At 40.6% G+C, this 20,691-nt stretch overlaps 1 protein-coding gene across 2 annotated transcripts in view; it reads right to left on the reverse strand.

Moving 5' to 3' along the window:
* Positions 1-15,705: 15,705 nt before the first annotated feature.
* LOC116786417 (melanopsin-like) overlaps positions 15,706-20,691 on the reverse strand; it is a 46,134-nt gene continuing 41,148 nt past the window's right edge. For both annotated transcript variants that reach the window (XM_032686977.1, XM_032686976.1), the window contains one exon: positions 15,706-19,121. In XM_032686977.1, coding sequence (XP_032542868.1) covers positions 18,741-19,121 — 381 coding nt within the window. In that variant the 3' untranslated portion in view covers positions 15,706-18,740. The remainder of the gene's footprint in view (positions 19,122-20,691) is intronic.

A 20,691-nucleotide genomic window follows, 5' to 3' on the forward strand; every position in this document is an offset into this window, starting at 1 on the left:
CCATAGGGCTTTTAGCTTTTTTTAATTTTGTTTTTAAATGCTAGAGGAAGCAGTTTCACAAGGATGGAAACAACATATGGAGGGGAAGGGAAACAGACTGAAGATGGAGAAGCAAATGAGAATCAGAGAAACAAAACTTCTTACCTGTGTGCTGAATGTAGGGGTGGAAGAGAAGACATCATGGGGTTTGTACGTGAATTTGTTGCATTAACTCCACTACCTGTTGCTCTCTAGCTGAGGCAGCTAAGTAGGAGACAACCCTGTCATTCCTGTAGATAGAGAGTTCAGAATAATAAAAATAAACAAATAAAAATTAAGTTTATTCCAGCTGAATTTAAAGGAGAAAAAAAGCCACTGAGAAAAGGCTGAGGTAATGCATCCCATAGGTTCACAACACTTTTTGTGCATCTCTTGTTTTCAGAGAGATTTGAAAGGCCCGTTAGTTAGTTAAGGACTATTTTGAGTGCTGAAACAGGCAGAGATGTGGTCAAAGAACTGAAAAAATGGCCAGCTCTACAAGGATAAAATGTAAACAGTGAAGTGTGATTTTTTCCAATCCTTCCTCCAGAAACACTGATCTCCCTAAATTTACTCGGAGTTTATTTGCAGTCATCTTGAGAAACCACATTGTCCACCTTCCCTCTGGCTTTGTGAAGCACAGCCCGTGCTCAGCAGCATGTGTGGCTGAGAATTACCACCCAGGGCCATTCAGGCTGGGAAAGTGAAGCAGATTGTGGAGAAAAATCTGTTTCTTCATCAGATGGAGAGATATTAGAAATTTTTTTTTTCACTGTTAGGGTGGTCAGGCATTGGAATAGGTTGCCCAGGGAGGTGTGGAGTCATCATCCCTGGAGGTGTTTAAGAGGTGTCTGGATCTGGCACTGGGTGATATGGTTTAGTGATTTAGAGGTTACAGTGGGAGTGCTGGGTGTATGGTTGGACTCAGTGATCTCAAAGGTCTCCTCCAACCTTGATGATTCTATGATTTAATGAAAAACTGCTGTTCAGAAAGCATTTTAGTTAGGAAGTAGATACAGAAACCAGATGCTAGCTGCAGAGCATGACACAGGATCATGTTAGCACTGTCCTACGTGGCGATCTTTTTCCTAACAGAGTTGACTCAAAAACCGGTTCTCCACTTAACAGCAGTCGAAAGCTATTTTATAATTTGCAACTCTCTAAGCTGTAGTTTGCCAATATCTATTTATGGCAGCATTCTCTCCCAAAGATGCTGCCATCTTCTCTGTTTACAGCTAATTCCTCAAGCATCACAATTTCCCGAATGGCTTCTTTGGTTTTTTTTTTTTTCCCCAAGGGATAAATGTATTCTTATATCCTGTCTAATCCAGGATTTGCAACAGTAGCTATGGGGATCTGGACTTGGCCATACATCTACTTTTAAGACTCTGTAAAGTGAGTCTGCTTTAATTTCATAGATACTAAATTAGATTTTATCTTTAATGTAGGTCTTAGTTTTATAGATGCTGCCAGTGAGCCACACTTCTTTTATAGCGGGGGTCTGAGATATTGCCAAAGCTGACAAGGGAAGCAAAAGGGTTTTCATCTAGCTCAGAATGCACAAACTTTTGTGACATGTGATGTTATAGAGATTTATGAACCTAAATTATGGCTAAACTGCGTGGGTGCCAGGATTTGCAAGGCTCTAATGCCATTACAGCTGTCACCTGCAAGAAGTGAATTGAAGATTTGGAGCATCTGTGGTGAGTTTAAGCCCTAAACACAAACAGATGAAACTCTCTCATTCCTAGAAGCTCAGAGAGTAAATCTCAAAAAAAAAAAAAAAAAAAAATTCTTTCTACCTATTATATACTGAAAAAAACCCTTTTCTCTTTAGTATTAATAATACACATATGCCTAGGAAAAGAAGGGGAAAATAGATAAAATTACTTTTCTCTTTTTGGAATTTGTCTCTTTCTGGTTGCCACCTCCATCATTGTGACTTTGGCACTGGAAATGACCAGGAGGGAGAGGAAAAGAGAAAGGATCATTGTCTAGAATGAAAGAAGTGGCTACCTCTTTGCAGTCAAAAAAATACTCATTTTTTCTCTGGGCTTTGGAGGACTCAGTAGAGGACAGAGAAGTCATAGCAGAGACAGAAGATTTTTTTTCCTGCTTGCGGAGTTTTAACTTCTTTGAGTGTTGTTGGGACAGCTTCAGCCTCTTACATTTGCCTCTGATCTCCTTGTAATTTTTATGTTTGTGCGTTTTTGTTTAATTTTTAAATAATTTTTTAGTGAGATCCCTGCCCTTTTTGGGGACAGAAAGTTTCTCTTGGACCAGGAGGCTGAGCTATGCACCAGGTGCACTGCTGTTCACATCTCAAAGACAAAAACCAGCTTCTATGAACAAGATAGTAATTCCCATTTTATTTCAGGGACACTACTGCAACAGGGAGAGATTTGTGCAGAGAGAAAGAGAAACAACAGCAGAGAGAAGAGACAAAAAAGTCCTCAATAAGATCTAACTGATAACTAAAAAACAAATAAAGGAAAAATTTTATTTCACTTGGTATTTTAATAATGTTTTCATTCTTCATAAAAGTAGGCTTTAAAAAAATAGCCTTCTATGCATTTAGAAATAAAGCCTCATCCTGACATGATTTGCACTGGACAACCCGAAGTCTTGGCTAGACTTGTCTGAGACAGGGATTTCAGGGACTCTTCCTGGCTTTTCTATAAAAATGCATCAAAATCCTGGGCAGCTAGTCTATCAACAGCATTGGCTGTCGGTTTTCAAATGCATGTTACTGCTGGAAAAATATACCTCACTGATGACACCTAGTGTTTTCCCATATCCCAGTAGAGAAGACTCCAAGGGATACCCAAGATGTCTCTACTCCTACCCATGGCCCTGGGAGTAGAGTGCCAGTGGGCAAAGCTGCAGTTTATGCCCAGAGGCTCTCTTTTCCATGAAGAATAGCTATCGAAACCACTTTGCTGCCATCATAACAGCAGGGAAGAAGAGCAAACCTTAAGGAATTCACATATGCTGACAAAGCACAAAACCCCACTGAGATCGACTTTTGCCACTTTCCCAGCAACTTGCTAACAGGATGTTTGTGCAAGAAACTTCCTTGCATAAAAACCAAATCACAGCCTTAGATACAGTAACGTGCAAGAAACTTCCTTGCATAAAAACCAAATCACAGCCTTAGATACAGTAACATGCAAGTTCCAAGTTGGCTACATTTCCTGTAAAACCATAATAGCCTCTGCTAATAAAAAACACTGGAGGTGCAAAAAGTGGTTTATACTGATCTTCAGTAGAAGAAATGGGCTTCTGGCTGTGGATGCAGGATGAGCAAAAGAACAGAAACTTCTCTTTTTACTAGTTTGAAAAAGCAGGTGTAATGAATTGAACAGTGACCACTTTCAGCAGCAGATAACAACTGTGTTTCCTGACACAGCTATTCCTATTTAGCATTTGTACAATAGCACAGTGGAAAAAATATCTGGAGTCAGGCTTTTCAGCTGATGTGAAGAACTCAACATCAACATTAAAATATAAAGTCCAAAATCACAGCTAGGAAAAATATGGATTGGGTGCAAGTCCATCATACAGGAATCCTGCTGTTTCCTGCCAAGTGACAAGTGGAAGGTTTTGCTGGCTGTGAGGAGCATGGTGTAAAGAGTTAGACATCTTTGTTTCCATTTGCTCCCCTTCGGGTAGGCAGAAAACCAGCCAAAGCAACTGAGAGGATCATGAAAGAAAGAAAGAGTGAATGAGTTTTCCCAAATCTCTTAATCCTCAGATACCAACTCAAACAAACAGGACCAGTCACATGTACTGCAAAAGGCCAGTACCCAGACTAATTCCTGCAGAGTTACAGACGGTGGATAAAGTTTTAAAAACTTTTTTTTTTTTTAAAGCAGAAAACCAGAAAAACAACATGTTTTTAAAGCATAAGAAAAGAACACTGAGACTAACTGAAAAGGGAAGAGAACAAAGTTGTATTTGCCATGCGCTGTTGCACACAGAATCCTGTAAAATTCAGCCTCAGTCTACAGATACTGAAGTTGAATGGAGAAAGGTATAGAATTCACACATGGGAATGCAGATACTGAGAATAAATCAGCAGAGACATTTCAATAGAGGTACAAGGCTGGCAGAGCAATGCATTGGCACAGCCTCTGTTTAACAAATGAATCCTTAGGGCAGCATATTTCTGGGAAAGCTTTTGGTCATTCCTTTCTCACCACTCCCCTGCACCCCAAATGAAGCAATGACTGAGTATTTACAGCCTGGCTGTGTCAGAGGGTTGACAGTCCTCCTGATTTAAAGCACAGTTCTACTAGGAGAAGTGTTTCTTTGAATGATAACCTCATGGCTTTCTATTTATTGCATCTCACTGATTTCCAGTTCAAGTGAACCAGAAAAAAAAATTACAAATAACTGAGCTAGATTGAGTTCTTTCTTGTTTACTCATCAATGGCAATTAACAACCCATAAGTCAAGCTCTGTCTTTTTCCATAGCTGAGCAAACCAAAGCTGAAAGGTTCAGTGTAGCTTTTCTACTTTTGCCTTTTAAATGAAGGAAATGCCTCACTCCAGAGCTCCCTTCCCTGCAATGTACAGCTCCTCTTTGGCAGCCAAATGCCCTGGAGAAGCTCCAGGGTCTCCCCTGTCAGATAGCAGGAGAAGGGAGAAGGGGATGCCACACCAGCTCATTTCTTGCTTATTGTAGAGAAAAGTGAACTTCAGGCACAATTTTAGTGAATGTATTTCCCTCTACTGTTTTTCTTCAGTTTACCTCCCCAAACTGTCTTGCACACTTGAAATGCCCATTGTTCTTTCACTGTAGTCCTACTCTGCTAGCTATATATGTTGCATGGCAACATAAATCATTAATAACTCCATCAAAGTAGGTGAAACCACGCCAGTAGAAAAAAAAAGAAAAAACAGTCCAATTTTCCCCCTATTAATCTGGCCCATGTGTTCTCCATTTTCTTTTCCATCAGGCAAACAGCCATTGAGCCATTCAATGCTGTATATAATATATTGCAAAAACATAACCAGGCAGCTCAGTTCAGCTGCTCAAATCATGCAAGTCCATCAGCATCTTAGGACTGTCTCTCAGTGTGCCCTTGAACAAATTCAAAGGGGGCTAAGATTTCATGGACCAGAACCAGAGCTAGACACAGAATTGGCTACAGAATTAATTTTTTTTTCTTTTATTCCATTTTTGCACAAAGTAATTGAATGCAGAAAACTGTACTGAAGAGATTTTTTTTCCATCAAGGCAGAACAGACTGAATTTTCTGTGCACTCTTTCCTCCTGCTCACCCCCTTCACTCTGTTACACCCAGAGATCCTTTTCCATCAGTTTGCTTTGTTATGCTGCAGCATTTCAAAATTTAGCTATGTGTAGGAGAGTATTGAAAAACAGCAAAAGGAAAAATGAAAAAAGGGAGAACTACCAAGCCATAGATGCAGTGAACTGTTACCTTCAGTGAGGAAGCATGGAAACCAAAAAAGAATGCATTTTAATATGTAAATACTTCCTTTAGAAGTATGTCATGAGAACTGTGAGACAAACAATCCATTTAAAACAAAGCTTTAACATGTTTAAAGAATCTCAGCTCCGCTTTCTCACAGGAAGCTGAACTCAAACTTTGACCTCCAGTTCCTCCGTCTCTCAGCTTTAGGTAACAGATGGAATCCTGGAGGGACTCTTGGAGCAATGTTTCCATTTTTACCAGTTAAAAATGGAAAATAAAGGGGCTCTGACAATCCCCAAGGAAGTATTACTTCTCTTTGGGCAATATACTTTTATTTATATATTCTTTTAAAAATTTTTTTTAAAAAGGGAGAGTCACCCTGAAAGAGCACAGCACAGGACCAGCAATTTGATTTCCACTTTTCCTTTCCTGTGCTCACTTTGCATTTAGGGTTCTTCTGCAGGTCAGAGCACATGAAACTAGGAATAGAGAGACAAGCACCACTTCAAAAAATATATGGTTTTAAAAGCTCAATTCCTCTTCAATTAGCACATTAGCTCTTCTCTTGATAAACTCCCTTGTATCTCTGAACATAACCAATAGTGAGTTGCACCCTCTCCCACAAAAAACACTGAAAGCAGTTAGTGGAAAAGTGAGTAACTATTATTAATATTTATATTTTTTGCACCTACTGCTTCAATAGCAACTTCTGCTGATATCCATTATCTTCTTGCAGCATCCATTATCTTCATACCTCACCCATTATTTTCTAGGCCACAAATACTGATCAGACTGGGATTTTTTACTGCACTGAAGAATCAGCTCTTGATAGCAGGCAAATAGCAGACAAATAGAGTGGCAGAATATCCTTTCTGTCTTTTTCTAGATTTTATCTATCTTCATCTGCCCTCCTAACCACTGCCAGCATGATTCCCATTGGTGTGATTGCAAACACATATTAACTCCAGCAAGAGTTTGGTAACAGCACCCTAAGTGGTAAGACAGCCTTGGTGAAGCACATAAGTTACTGGGATGCAGAGCAACAACCAAGGAGTATTTTGATTAAAAGTATTTTGATTTAATTTGACTGTACACGTCACAGTTACTGACCTATTAGTGGCTTCCCACATTTCAAAGGTAAGGTTTCAAAGCCAGAACAGAAAAAAAAAAAGGTATTATTTCCTGGTTTATAGGATTTAATACTTTCCAAGCTGCTTTGTAGCAACAAGGATGTTAGAAGCAGTTCTGTACTTGTTGCTAGCTGCATCAAAAGTTATTATGACCAGTGATTTTGCAGAAGAAATTCAACTCACCTGCAGCTCCAGGAATTGAAGGTATCTTATTTTCACCTGGTAGCAAACACCAAGCATATGAGTCTAGATGTAAATAAGTAATGCCGAGGTATAGTAAAGTACCAAGGGCTGAGGGACAGACAGGAAAACAGTGCTAGAGATTTTTTCCAAGCCTCATAGTTGTGGCTTATGAATATTTAAGACTGGAAAAAGCACTACACCTGTTCAGTATATACTGCACCAATAAAAGTTGCTGAGGAACTCTGTAGGTGCCTCTAGTACAACAGAAAAGGGGCTCAAATACAGATATGTACTGAAGATTTTCTCCTGGGAAAATGGCTTCCTATGTCTTTAGTACCATTTTTGCTGGGCCTCAGGGAGATAATTCTAAGCTGGGAGGCGAAAGGAGTGAGGCACCGCACAAACCAAAGCCTCTGTAATCAGGGGAACAACAGAGGCTCCTGTGCCCCCAAGCTCTCCATGTGGCCTGCACTGAGTCATCACAGAGGGGCTGCCAGGGCAGTGTGGCTGGAACAACCAACAGTAAAATGACCTACAGCATGCTGCTCAGCCAAAAGTCAGACAGAGCACCAGGGGGAAATCAGTCCATCCAACAAATTCTCCCTCATTGAATCAGTCAAGCATATATTTATATATACAAGTGCTGCATTTGAAGCACTGGTAGAGACATCCGTAGACTGCTGCCTGCTGCAGAGATATGTCTGCAGTCACATTATCTGCCCCCTCAAATTTACCTGTTCTTTTGAATCCTTCTTTGCAGTGTATTTGAAGGATTTCTTACTTCACACATCTCATTTTTTTCACATTGAGATATTCCATTGTTTATTTCTTGTAGGATCTTGGGAAAAAAAAAAAAAAGTGTTATCTAACTTAGAGCTCTTTCTTCAAACCCTTCCTTTGCAGGAGTCCCCTCACAGCCCCAATTTAAGGGGAAGCAAAATCCCTCTGGTGTTGCCTGATGTTAACTTGAGACACCTGCCATGGTAGCAAAGCTGAGCAGAAGAGTGTCTGAAAGAAAGGCTCAAGAGCTGAAACCAACTGTGAATTATTTTCCAAGTCACCCTGCTGTGCCAGTTTTAGGCAGTTCTCATCCTGCCTCCCTTTATTCTGCACTTCTTCCCTACTGTGTTCCTGCTCACTCTTCTCTTGTGTGCAAGTCTTCCAAGTTTCAGCCCATAATGCTAAAATTTTCTCTCTCACTTCTTGGTCCACACATTTCCTGCTTTAAATGCCAACACCTCGGTCTCTCCTCCCAAAAGCGTGTGCTTCTACTATACAAAGCTTTTAGCTATAGCATAGTTTTCAGTTCTGTTGCATATTCATCTTAAAAATTAAATTTTAGAAGGCAATGATCCCTGCTACTTTTCCCCTGGACCAAGCTTTGCCAGACACTTTCTCGTTATGTCACTTGGATTCAATTTCATTTTCCTTCGGACTAAATATTGCCACAGATACTTAATACTTTCACTGTGCTATATAAAAATAGAGAGACCTTTCATCCACTTTTTTTTTTTTTAAATTCTAACACTGTTCATGTGTAATACAACAGCCAGCATTTCTGGTTTCTCCCCAAACTCTCAACTAATTGCTTGCATTTAGACAGCTGGAGTCTAGCCCTGTGTTATTAATGCAATGAGAAGTGTTTCCATTCAGCCCCATGCCTGGGAGCTGGATATAGCCTCTGCACACCTGAAATCCAAGAGCACCCTTGTGGCATGTGGCACAGGACATTCCGGGAGCTGCAGGCCACTGCCTCATTTTTAATGTATTTGTTTCCTCTGAGTGCTTTAGAGCAGTTCCATGAGAATAAAAAGTTATATTTATAAAAGATATCAGCACTTCAAATTGCAGTAACATATGTGACCTTTTCCAGGAGAATGCTACTTTGCAGCTTCCCTGTCCATTATCTATAAATCAGCCTCCTTGCTTTCACTGCCTCCCTCTTTTGCTGCTAGTGGAACTGGAAAAAAGGGTTTTTACTGGCAAAAAAAACCCCTGAAGTAGGTGTGGAGACGCCCATGATGAACTCTGTGTAGAGAGAGGCTCAGTAGGACATAGCCGGGTGTTCAGGTATGATACAAAATCAATAAATTAATCACAAGGAATTGAAAAAAATACCTGAAATAGCCTTGATGTGGAAGGCAAGCAGCTAAACTGCAGGTCCTGCCTACATGCACCAGGCTACCTTTGCAGACCTGACATATAGGTGAGTGCATTTTGGGTCATAGTGGTGTGAAAGCACCCAGAATGCATCACCTACAGGAGCTGAAGTTATTGGTGGAAAGATTTTTCAAGTGCATTTTCTGTGTAAAACACTTTTCCTCAGTAGGGGTGGCAGCACTGGGGTGGAGGCAATAAGCACAATGTTTGACAGTCTGCTCAAACACAAGTCCTGTTTCTCAGTGGAAAATGACCCTCTTTTACTTAGCCTATGATTTAGCCTGTGGGACTACACTGGATCCTGTGATACCAGTGTAGCCACCCTACCAGCACCTAACTGGAAGCATTAATCAGAAAGAACAGCATATGGAAAAGGGACGCTATAAAATAGCCTATTACTTCATGTAATGGATTCCAGGAAAACACGTTATACTTTGATTACGGACATTAAGAGCGGGAACTGCAAGTACCGCACTTGAGATAAGGAGGAGGCCAGATAGACTTAAATAGCAAATCTTAGTATGACTCCTTATGTAATTATCAGCCCCCCATCACCATGAGGTCTGCATGTCTCAGGCAGCTAAAAATAGAGCAGCTTCCCCTGCCTTTCTCTCCTTCTAGCCTGTGGGAGGAAAGACCTGACTTAATCACTTGTGTTTGGGCGAGCCCTCTGAGCGCCCATGGGTCACACATGCTGAAGCAAAACTGGTCTCTCCCTAAGCTGCAGCAGACAGAGACAGGAAATATATTCACCAAGGTTGTAGCCGACCTGAATGGATCAGAGCCTGCCCCTGGAAAGTGACACTTCTCTGTGCTGCTGCTCCGGGGAGAGGAATACCTCCTGCTGATATACACCATGCTTATAGTACTTACTTTTTGGGTTTGCTGCACCAAAAATAGACCAAGGCTTTTCCTCATGCACTCTGAGCCCAAGGGAGGTGATGTCTGCCTGCAGCAGTGACCATGGCAGGACATGTTGCGCTCAGGAAGCAGAACAGGCACTGGGGATAATACTATTCCTCACGCTTTCCCAGGGTAGTACAAGGACATTTAGGCAGAATGCTGTGTATCCTCATCCTTATGCCACCATTGACTGTTTCCTTTCAAAGTCAAAGTAAGCATAATATTGATTTTCTAACAGGATTTTCTTCCAATGCAGAGCACTCACAAGATGCTGGGATTTTCAGTGTCATTGCCAATGTTTGATAACTTTGAACTAGACATTTCAGTCACTATGCATAAAAGAAAATGTCCCGTAGGCTGGAATAGAAATGTAAGCTACACTTTTTCCAAATGGCTTATTAAAAAAGTTATATTCTTTGAGAGAGAAGACTTGGAAACCCAGTCCTTAGAAATGCAACTTTTATATTAATTTCTGGTTACTGCCATAAAGCATGCCAGATTAAGGTGTGAGGATAATATTAATTCAGTGCCTGCTATTTATTCATGATTCCTGGAGTGATTCCCAAGCATATGTTTTTGTGACAATTCCAGTTGTGCATTTGAATAGGTCATTGAAATTCACCATATTACACGGGTAGAAATATTAAGTGGCAAAATTTGGATCCCAGTGTGATCCAACATCTCACTTGTTGCATTATTTGGATCTAGGGGATTGTTTTGTATTTTTTATATAATACCTACAGCTGAAACCCAAATATTTTAGTTATTTTGACCACATGTTGCAGTCACGGAGGGCAAAGTGTCTGATGTCTGGGCTTGGGCTGCAGAGAGGAGACTGCCACAACACTGCTACTCTCTGGGCACATCACACCTCCTCCCAGCCCCTGATTATGTTAAATGAGGATAATTACATTTTCTTCCCTCTCAGGAGAGCTGGGAGACAGCCTGTTGCTAAGTTATTCCTCACAGTGTTTGCCAACTGCTTAAACAGTCTGTAAATATTTTTGCGGATGCTCTGTAACTGCAAGCACATCACATTTCTGCTCCAAGTCTTTCAGACTTTTGCACAACTTCCCAGCACTGTTGTCAGAAGAGCAGACAGAGGGCAGGGACACACAAGGAGTGGGAGAGGAGGAGTTGAGGGTCCGGGGCAAGGACAAGGACAAATAATCCAGGACATCCCCGTGGGATTAGCAACCAAAGTATCTTTGCTGTTCACCTGTGGTATGCAGTGGTTTCACTGTGGTTCTGTGCCAATGGGATGGAGCTCCTGGATTCAAGTGGACAGAGTGGGACCCCTCAGCTGTGAGAGGAGACAATCAGTGGAGATTGTGTAGCCTCAGTGGGGCTCCAGGGAAGGTGCTCACCAGGCAGTGATCATCCATTCTCTTACACCCTGCAAGAACTGGAGGGCACTGAGTGCAAAGCGAGGCTCTGTTTTGTGTAAATCACAATTAAATTGCAGAGTCCATGGGATGGGTGGTTAGGCTTTCACATGTATCCCAAGAGCAATTCCATAAACCCATGGAAGAAAAGAGGTCTGTGGAAGCTTATTAAATACAATTTCTGCTGCAGAATTGACAACAGTTCTGGGAGAGCAGAGCAGGAAACTATTGGTACCAGTTTTGCTTCTCTTTGTAGTTACTTGTTGCTGGTCACTGTTGGAGACAAGATATTGACTCAACTGGACCTTTGTTCTGAGTCTGAATGATTTTGTTGCTATGTTTGTTTGTTGTTTGGTTTTTTGGGGTTTTTTTGTTTTCATTTTTCTGTGAAAAAAACAATCTTGTTTCTATCTATTCAGGCTGGAGAGACAAACTTGAAAAGAAGGTCAAGACTTCACTGTGGTAGTCCTTTGCTTTTTACGCAATTTCATGATGCTTTTAGAGTCTGTCTTGTCTGAGTGTTTGCGATCACTCATCCTGAGCCTCACTGTGCCTGCTGGAGTCGCGGCCCAGATTTGAGGAGGACAATGGAGGGGACTTCTTTACTACCTTTTACCTTGACATGTCCATTGATTCTTACCTACAGACCGATTTTCTCCCTTTTATTTTCCTTGGCTTATTGAAACTGCTGATTTTTCTGTAGCCTGTGGTATCAGAGTTTTCAGTATTTTAATACCAGTGATGTTCCAGAAGTGTGCAACAGCCTTTTCTGAAACAGAGGTGTGTGAAGAAGACAGGTTCAAACCATCAGACTTTGTAGGGTGGTTAAAACCTACACATACACAAGTTTGGCAACAGCATCTCAGTCAAAATGGAAACATGCTATGGGAGTTTCTCCTCTGGGAATTTTAGTTGTTAATTCTTGCTGGACAGGAAGAGCTCACCCAAACACAAACATCTTAGTGCATCAGCAGCACTAGAGTGTGGCAGGACAACTCAATCACAAAGGAACATCTGCTAAGCACCTTCAGAACTGCTCAGAAGCTGCTCCAGGAAAAATCTTCACATGGGGAAATTAAATCCAGACCAGCACAAACCCAAAACCTTTCTGAGGAAACATCCTATGCCAGTAGGGGTGCATGCCAAGGCATCCATGAAAAAAAAAAAAAAAGAAGAGAAAAGAAGAACAAAAATACCCCCCCTTCCCCCCCCCAGTTACTCCCAAAGTAGGCAAGATAGTAAAACTTTGGAAAACCATAGAAGCTCTTTTTTTCTTTGTTTCCAAGTCCGTTTCTCTTGGCTTTGCAGACTGGCACCTCTGGCAGACTAAAGTCTAGGAGGACAAGGCATGTAGGAGAAACCCCCAGAGGCCTGTCAAGAGTTTCAACACTTGCTGCTGGACTCTGATGCAGCAAAATAAGGTCTTAATCTACACTGTGATTGTAAAGACAACTTGGTGTGAGGAGGAAAAGGCCATACCAGCTCAAATCCCTGCCCCAGAAAAGCATGCGGCTTTTAGGTAGTGTGATAATGAGTAAGGAAATAAAGCACAACGCAGGTTCAGCCCTGCCAGGCAGCTGAAGCTCAAGTTATTTCCACATTACAAAATACCTTGGGGGACAGGCAATTTTTCCACTGAAGTTTACAGAAAGGATAACAGAGATCCTACTGATCTCTCGGCAAGTTTTCTCCTCAGCAAATTGGAAGCAGTTACTTGCTCGATGGCTGTACATCGTCAGGAAATTTACTGCATTTCTCCAGCAGGACTCCTGCTTCATGCACTCACCTGACAGTCACACGTGCACTGAGACTCAAAACAACCCCAGCCTATTTAAAACTGTCAGCAAAAAAGTCAAGATATTTTTTTAACAGCAAAATTTGTTTCTGTTGGTATTTGCACTTTTAAGAAATTTATGATTATTCTACTGCAGCAATCAATGTCTGAGACTGGCCACTGATGGCTGTCACTGACACTTCACCTGAACATTCTTTCTCCCCAGACACAAGTAAAGATAGCAATCGTATCCCCCCGGTTTTTTTCTGCTGGATTTAACAAGGTAAATGACATCTGCACTTGTAAGAGAAACTTTTCATTCCCATTTTCTCCACGTGTGGGTGCCCAGCTGGTTGAGTCTTGTCATAGTGACCCAAGCGCAAAAAAGCTGCCATTGTCTCTGAGCTTGTTTCTTTCGGTTTGTCAATAGATGGGGCTAGACAAAAAGACCTGGGTATATTAATTGGTTGGATATAGCTTTTTGTATCTTTTATGAAGATGGAGTTAGCCATTTTACTGCACTCCTGGTGGCTCAGTAATTTCCACTCTAAGCTGCTGTTTTCATTCGTTTTACATTTACTGAACTCAAATGTGTTCAGTTTCACATTTTCCACACTTGTAGTCTCCTCTGGGCTGGATTTTTTTTTCTCTGTCTCAGGAAATACGGGTCATTTGTTTCCAAGAACATGCCTGTGGAAAATTAGTTGTTAATGTTAAATGCATCCATCTGTTCCTTTGAAGAGATTTGCCACCTGCTTACAGTGGAAAAGAACCTGAAATTTGGCAAGGAGAAACTCTAGGGAGTCACCTTCTGCTGTCCCCATGAAAATCTACCCACACTTAGTTCCCTGTAAATGTCTGGAAAATACCATTTTCATAGACACACACTAGCACACACGTCTGACTGTTTCAAGGGGAACAGACCTGCTCCTTGGCATAGAGGGAGAGGTTTGCGGTGCATCACCCTAAGGACTGTGCACCACTGGTGACGGCAGCAGCCCATCTCCTCACCTGTTATTGCCTATGTCTTTGGCTCATTCAGCCCAGAACAAGGTCCTGAAGATGACAAGGGTCTTCTGAAGCTTTGCTTCAGGACAAAGAATGCATCTGACCTTTCAAATAAAAATGCCTACAATGATACGTAACTATGAATAAAGAGGAAAAATGTTTCAGAACAAAAAATGTCAATATATTGTATAATATGCTATCCCCTATAGAAATTTCCTCTCAGGAAATTTTACCATGGAATATTGGCACCAGGATTGCTGGCATGCAGTTGTATCCTCATGCTGGCATATGGGAGAACTAGTAACAGTTTTTCATGTCCTGTTACAACCCGTAGCACTAACAAGTGCAACCCGAGTGTAACCCAGACACATCGTAAAACAAGTAAAATATAGGGACAGACATCCCAATTCTTAATAAGCCATAGTGTATGTTAATACAAGGGTAAATGTGAAATGAACAATAAAGGCATCCCAGCACCAAACTTCTCACTTAAATACTTGTCCATTCAAGGTGCAGACAAAACATTGACTGAGGCTATGGATATGATGCAAAGCAAGAAATAATCATCAGCTTGTGTTGAGATGATCTGGGAGGGACAGCTGCACCTCAGCTGCTTCCACCTTGTCTGACTTCATCCTGCAGTTACCTATCCATGCACTTGCGGAACCAAAGCACTGTGGGCAGTTTTGTTTGCTCTTATCAGAGAAAGGAGTCCACCGCATAACACAGACCTAAGTTTCCATCTCCCCACTAACTCGAATCGCTTTCATGCATTTGTGAAAGAACCAGACAAAAAATATCAAGGATAACCTGCACAAAGAAGCAGTAAAGAGTAGCTGTTAAAAAAAAAAAAAAAAAAAAGGGTGGGGGAAGAGCAAGAAAATTAAAAACCAGGGTATTTTCCTTCCAGTATTTTCCAGTTTTGCACATTACAAGATAAACTTTTTTCAGACAGCAGGGTGGAAGGGTTTTCTGATTCAAGTGTTATCCTCAAAGGAGAAAATGGATGGGAACTGAATGAGCTTTCTAGAAGAACGTGGTATTAGATCTTGCTTTACACCAACCCAAGGCAGTAAAATTCATTAAGATTCAAGTAAGTAAATTTTCTTATTTGAAAACTTTATCTAACCATTGATTTAACTATAAACAAAATACCATTGTCAGTGGTAAGAGAAAATGTTTACACTTGTAGTCTGGATTTCCTATTACTTGTGGAAACTGGAACATATCCTATAACTGTGCTATAGAAAGATTTAGCAGAAACAAACAATTGCTCATTAACTTTCATTTGGCTTTAGGACAAAGATCAAAGTCTGCCATCACAGTTCTAATGTATTGACTTTGGTTAATTTTTTTCAGTTTCGTTCGTCTCATTCCTGACATCCCAGTTAAAGTCATTGTATTTCAAAAGCTGCTGAACAACTTCAGATTTTACCAAGCCAGTGAACTCTAATTTTGGATGTTCAGCACTCCAGTAGGTGAGCGCTTGGTTGCATGTGAGCAGTCTAAATGATTGAAAATAAAGTTATATATCTACCTTATTATTAACTAAAGCAGAGCATGGGTTTCAAAAACTTTGACTCAACTTTTTCATTCTTCCTCCTGGCTTCAAAAATAATGATTAAATAAGAAAAACAAACAATGGATAGTTTGGTTTAACTTCTCAGAATTTTTTATTCCATTTGAGTGAACCAATACATTCTTCTGTGAAATGGGAAACAACAGTTATTATTGCACATTTTTGTGTTCCATCTATTCTAATGCAGCAACAGAGAAGTTTCCAAAATTTTTCTGCATTGTGGTAGTCAATTTAAGACACATTTACTCTGTGACCAATGTTTCTGCAAAAGTCTCACAGTGACTGTAGTAAGTCTGTGATATTTCATACTTTATGTTTTATCTCTCTACTGCTATCTCATTTGGTATTTTAGCCTACATCAGTTTAAATAAGCAGTAATCTTGCCATTAGCTGCAGAAACAATTGTGTATGACATTAACAGTATCAAAGTGAAACACTTCTTTGCACATGCCTCAAGCCTGCTAATTTTCTGAGACACACTAACAGTACCAACACACATGCAAGAAATCACTGGAAAGTTGTCTTGTAGGCTAACAAGTAGAATGTAAAATTTTGGATACTGAGGAGTTTGTTGACTATTACTTTAGGTCTTCCTCTCTTCATCCTGTCAAAAACTATGGCAATACCCTGCCTGCAGTTTTACCAGTACAAGTCTGTCATAATCTGAGTGCAAAATCTACTCCAGGACACACTTTTACATCATGGAACATCAAATGCATTTTCTATTGTTATTTAGAGTAATTTTACAACAGTAAAAATCAGGTCTAAGATTTGGAAGCCTTATAAAAACACTTGCTTCCTAACATCTGGCTCAAGAAGAAAGGAGATACTGCAGCTGTGGATATTAAATGCACGTAGAAGTAACATCACTACACAGTTGACAGAGGAAAAAAACCCAAATCAGAGAGGACAGGTTCAGAAAAAAAAAAGAAAAAAGAAAATAATCCAAGATGGTGGGACAGTATGTTTACCCTAGGACTGAACCGGCTCTGTTTTCCCTTAAAATCATATTTAATTAATATTTGATTACTCATTGTTGCCAAAACTATGCAGTGGATGAAAGCCTGGCACCGAGGAGCTGCAAGTAAGCACATCCCTGTTCCAATCCCTGGAAGCTGTCCTGCACTGCCTGCTCGCTGCTCTAGTCCTCAGATGGAGGAACTGCTTTTGGAAATGCTGACCTGATTGCAGATGACCTTGGCATGATTCCTGGCCCCGGCAGAAAACTCTGCACCCAGTGGGCACAGGCTTTGGCAGCCTGGCTGTGGGTACTCCAGCCTGGTGCTGCCCCAGCTGAGCCCTGGCCCTCTGGCACCATCACCAGTGTTGCACACAGCAGCCACACATATAATGTGGCTCCACCACCCTTTTCTCCTCTTCTCTCAATGGTAAGGAAGTATGTTGGCCTCATTTCTTATGACGGTCTCTAGACAGCAGAGTACCTCAAATAATAGCAGCATTAATAGTACTAGCATTGCATTAGGTTGTGTGTCTTAGCAAGTGTTTCAGCCCCCTCAAAAGTCTGCTGGCTGGCATCCTGCAAAGCCTCGGGTCTGCAAGTTTGGAGGCATTCTTCTCTCTCCTACACTGCTTTGGGTTTTATTTTTTTCTTTAGTGGCATTCCTGTCTAGCTTGTTGCAAACAAGATTTGTGATATTTTCTTTTGTAATGAAAAAATAATTAGAAAAACCCCAAATGTCTACGCTTTCCATCTGGGGTTTTTTGCATTAGGAAAACAGGCAAAGAGAAATTACTTCTTGAGACCAGCCAGTGCATACAACAAACCTGGAAATGCTCTCAGTGATCTCTGCACAATCTAGGATAAAAGGGAACAAACCGAGACTATAAACATTAACTCTCACTCTCTTGTTGAATGTCTGAATGCTATGAGACTCATTGGACCAAATATTTGCACTACTATATCCAGAGGAACACCTGCTGTCTACTAATATATACTGATATTATGTGGAGAACAATATAGTTCAACTTGTTGTCTACATTTGAAAATCAGAGACTGAAAGGGAAGATGTGGACAACATGGGAAAATGAGTAACAAAAGGAAGAATGCAGTTAGGAATAAAATGCTAGGAGGGTCTTGTGAGCCTGAGCCATAATGTGAAGCACAGATAAAATGAGCACAATTAGTAACCACAGATAATGATGTGAGTGCAGATCCTGTAGGAAATACCACAGTAACTGTGGAATTTTCTCCCAAGATGAGGTTTTACCCACTCAGAAGGCCTCTGGTAAGTGACCTGTAGAAGACATTTGCTGGGTAATTTTAGAGGAGATAAGAAGAATGTCTTCAACAGATAAGTGACATACAGCAGCCAAGACTTTGTTATTGTCAATAACAGTCAAGCCAGCTGTGAACATTCACCCTTTCAATCACAGACTCATTAGGATCCAGATGTATTTAATTAAGACTGTAGCTCTAAAGGTGCTCTAAATGTTTCTATGGTAGTGTATGTTTTAGCACATAGTACCTTGCATTTTGACATTTAGGTGACCATGCTAATGTTGAGGTAAAATCCAGACATCTAGCACTAAACTTCAAAAGTTCAGATGTTGGGAAGCAGTCACTTCCCAGTTACATCATCAGTTTCTCTCTTTATGTTTAGCAAGCTGCCTATTTAAAAAAATGAAACATGGCCAAAAAAATGCTGAAAATTATTTGATTAAAATATAGTTCAGGTCACCTAGCCACCTGCCTTACTGCTGGGGCTAGTGAAAGCTGCGGTCTTGTGATGCTTCCCATCACTGTCCAGAAGACAGCTGCCAAAATAGGAATGCTGTTTCATGTGCAGATAGCAGAAACATTCAGCAGCTGACACTGCTCTTGGTCATTTTCCCTTCTGCTGGCTCCTCCATCAGTGGCAACAAATCAGAGCCTCATGAAGCAGGCAGCCTATCTGACTGATGCCACTCGATCATGCTGCCAGATCTTCCACTGCTCATTTCCTGCAGCACAGTGAAAGAAAGCCTGTTTCCATGCCTGAGCTGGTTTGGACAAAGATAAATCTGAAGGCTGCCTAGTGACTACCATATAAGCATACAAAAAAATCTGATGACCTAACCTACAAGGCTTCAGTTATTTGGTATAATTAAGTGGAGAAGATGCCAAGAAAATAATTGCCGGAAAGTTTTCTTTTGACAAATTTATGAAAGAAATTTCTCAACAGCTTCAAGGAACTCCATGGATGAACTAAGTCCTTCCAAGTCCAGCAGATTGCCCTTTTTGTCATTAAAGTGGAATAATTCAGTCTCTTCCTCTTCTTCCCGAAATAGATTGCTCTCTGAGGTAGGAATGATGACGATGCGAGGGACTGCGTTGCTAATGACAGAGTCTAGGACTCCATTAGCTTGACTTTCTTGAGTTGCCATCTGTGAAGTACTTGAGTCTCCTCTGCTGACACTGCTGCTACTCAAACCGACAGGCAGAGAAGCTGCTCGTAGGGAGCTGGTCACAAGTGCTGCAGGAGGGCTGTGTAGACCTGGCTGCCCAAGCACCTTCTCCAAACAGCTACAGGAGAGCAAAACCTGGAGTGGAGACATAAGCTTTAGTGTTGTCATACTCTGTATGACTGTGGAAACCAGTACTAGAAATACTCATTACCACTAATCACTGTTTGAGTCACCAGGCCTATTGTCTAAACACTTGAATTGTTAACTAGAGGGAAGATCATGATATGCTAACATATACTGTTTGGAAAGCAGAGTGTTAAATGAAGCAAAAGAAGACATGCTCAAATTTCAGCAGAGGTCAAAAAAAAAAAAACAAAAAAAAACCACCACAAAGCAAACAAAAGAAGAAAAGCATATTTCTATATCTGACTTATTTTATTACTAAAAAAAGGAATTACTCCATTTTCAACATGTCTCAGGGTACCAGACAATTACGCTTTTCTCTCTTCTCATGGAAGAGATCTCAGATAAGACTCAAGTACACTGTATTCTTTATTTTCATCATCCTTGTGACAATGCCTATCATGATGACCCTAAAAAACTCCTAGTACTGCCTCAGGGAAGTCAGTGGCTTTGCATTCACACTTTGGACAGTGTGAATGCTTCAACAAAGAAGCAGCAAACATCTACTTTGCTAACAATTTCTCATCTACCTATTTTGAGAGAATTCTGATTTCCAACTTGGCCCTGATGGCAACTTCCCTGATTCCTTTCCATAGCTCTTTGTGCACAGTATGCAAACAGTCCCATGCATTTTTATGCTCTGGAAAGCAACAAGCCTGGGACACTGACTGGCTTCTTTTAAGGATGTTTTTACATTTTTGATGCAACTGTTCATTAAGGAGCCTTGATCTCAGTCAGCGAAAAGAATTCAGAGGTACATAAGGTTTTCAGATGTTTTTGAGACAATCTTCTTAAAGGAAACAAATTATAAGATTATTTTCCAAAAAAAAATATATTTTGTTAAGTCAAAAAGGTGACCCTTCACTAAATTCACACTTGTATTTCTGCAGTTGAATATTTCTGGAAGTGCTGTAATTGGAATTCAGTCACAGAAAATCCAGTAATGCTATTAAAACCTTGAAACTAATATCTAAAGATACAGTGGGGCTTCTTTAGTGTTGGTTGGGGTTTTTTTAAGGATAAATGTGTGGTCTCAAAGTGAAACATTTTAACTGACAAATAAATATTTATCCTGATAGTATGAATACTGACCTATCGCATTTAGCTAACACACAAAGAATCTTCATACCACACAGGAACCTCTGCTGAAAATATTAAGAAAAGCAAATGAGGCTTTGAACATTCAATGTAAATTAACTCCTATTCTGTTCAAGGGTTATTTATCAAAGTAATTCAACAGATGTCTTTCAAAGGCAAAGTATAGCATACGAGCCTTCTTTTGGGCTACAAAATTGCTAAATTCCAGAGCACAGAAATATTTATTCGATTGCTGAACAGTTTTATGCAGATTCACCTCAAATTTACTTCCCTTCTCCTTCCTTGTGAGACTGAAAGCCAGTGGTTCTCCAGAGCCAGGGGGCAGTATCTTGTCTTTGTAACTTGCCTACAACCTTGAACACACTGGACTACAGAGTAGCAGAACTGGGTATTAGGCTTGAGCCCATGTTGCTTGCCACCACAT

Source organism: Chiroxiphia lanceolata, chromosome 4 (assembly GCF_009829145.1).
Source record: "Chiroxiphia lanceolata isolate bChiLan1 chromosome 4, bChiLan1.pri, whole genome shotgun sequence".
Taxonomy (NCBI): Eukaryota; Metazoa; Chordata; class Aves; order Passeriformes; family Pipridae; genus Chiroxiphia; species Chiroxiphia lanceolata.